We start from the raw sequence: 1,818 nt of genomic DNA on the forward strand, positions 1-1,818 counted from the left end.
TACTTGTTTCTACTGCTCGTTATGCACTTCTTTTCTAAAGATGTCAATTCTACAGTAGGCAGTTTCAAAACGTACTCCATTGCATTTTCGGGGAGCAGAGAGTTTTTGGTTTACCCATGATGCAAGAAGAATTTAGACAGATAAGTCAGAAAAATTCACATGAAATCTAGCATTCCTTCCATGAAAAGAAAGGAATGAATATTTGCTTAAAAAAAGCAATAATTTTTAGGTCTTACTATTTTACTTAAATAGCAAGACATTACGTTAAATTGTCTGAGAATCTAATTTGACTTTTTATTGTAATTGTAGGCCATGGCACAGAAGGAAGATATGGAAGAAAGAATCACGACCCTTGAGAAACGTTACCTCAGTGCTCAGAGAGAATCTACCTCCATACATGACATGAATGATAAACTAGAAAATGAGCTGGCAAATAAAGAGGCCATCCTACGGCAGGTTTAGTATCACTGTCTTGCTTTTGTTCTGGTCCGTGCATGCGTTTTCACCATTCTCACAAAACATGGGGTAAATAAAATAGAGTGTTTCTTGGCATATGAGTGATTAATCATTCTCTAAAATTTAGAATTCTCTAACGAAACAAATATGATTTTCAGTATGAAATTTACTTTCTAGAAAATTAAATTATTTATCTTGATAGTAATAAAAATGGCTATTTACTTTTGATCTAGACATAAATCAGGAATTGTACTAAACAGTTTACATGTATTACCTCACTTACTTCTAACCACCACCTATGAAGTAGGTACAGTTTACTGAGAACACTAAAGTTGAGACACATTAACACTTTCCCCAGGTCACACATCCGGTAAATGACAGAGCCAATAATGGAAAGCTAAGTTTATTGGGCTCTGTAGCAAGAGTGGGCAAACTATGGCCCATGGTTGGCTACTTGCTCTTGTAAATAAAGTCTTGTTGGAGCATAGCCATGCCCAGTCACTTCATCATTGTCTATGACTGCTTTTGTGCTACCACAGCAGAGTTGAGTCATTTGGACAGAGGCTGTATGATACACAAGGCCTAAAATATTTACTATCTGTCCCTTACAGAAAAAGTTTTCCAAACTTATCTCTAGAGACTGGACTCTTAATCATCATGCTACATTCCTTCTCCCACTCCTGTATAATACTATGATTTTCAATATTTTGCTATCATGGTACATCTGAAGTCTTAGTACTGAGCTGTATTCCATTTATTCAAGTTTATACTCATGAGTAATTTCTTTTCGTTTTGCTGCCAATGGTAAGAGCTTTTCTAATTTTTAACGTGCTGAATTTTATTGAGGAAAATGGATGAGTAATGTATGAAAACATGACGACAATCATTACTTTGCACATTTAGGTGTGGCAGTGGCTGCTTTTAAATCTAGATTAATGGCTGAGTGCAAAGCCCCGAATGACTGGTGTTTACTATCCTAAATCTGACCTTTTAAGCATCTCGGCTATCATTCCTATTTCAGATGGAAGAGAAAAACAGACAGTTACAAGAACGTCTTGAGCTAGCTGAGCAAAAGTTGCAGCAGACTATGAGAAAGGCTGAAACCCTACCTGAAGTAGAGGCTGAACTGGCTCAGAGAATTGCTGCCCTAACAAAGGTACTGCATGAAAACAACTGGTCTACCTCAATATACTTATAGAAATAGTGGCACTCAGAATGGAATCTATAAAGATTTTCTTAAGACTTTGTGAAAATTAAGTTCATTTAATCTTTACTATTTGGTCTGTTATTTAATGAATTTTTCTTATTACACATATTTATGCTAACACGAATAATTGATCTACAAATGTGATGATCCCTTTG

The 1,818-nt window shown here is 35.6% G+C and overlaps 1 protein-coding gene across 1 annotated transcript in view; it reads left to right on the top strand.

Annotated features, from left to right (window-relative positions):
- The first annotated feature begins 311 nt into the window (after positions 1–311).
- The window catches only part of PPFIA2 (protein tyrosine phosphatase, receptor type, f polypeptide (PTPRF), interacting protein (liprin), alpha 2), a 160,151-nt gene continuing 158,644 nt past the window's right edge, over positions 312–1,818 (top strand). The window contains 2 exon segments of the mRNA XM_012658160.1: positions 312–456; positions 1,478–1,612. Of these exon segments, the coding sequence (XP_012513614.1) occupies positions 313–456; positions 1,478–1,612 (279 nt within the window). The 5' untranslated portion in view covers position 312.

Source organism: Propithecus coquereli, unplaced genomic scaffold (assembly GCF_000956105.1).
Source record: "Propithecus coquereli isolate 6110/MARCELLA unplaced genomic scaffold, Pcoq_1.0 Scaffold576, whole genome shotgun sequence".
Lineage (NCBI taxonomy): Eukaryota > Metazoa > Chordata > Mammalia > Primates > Indriidae > Propithecus > Propithecus coquereli.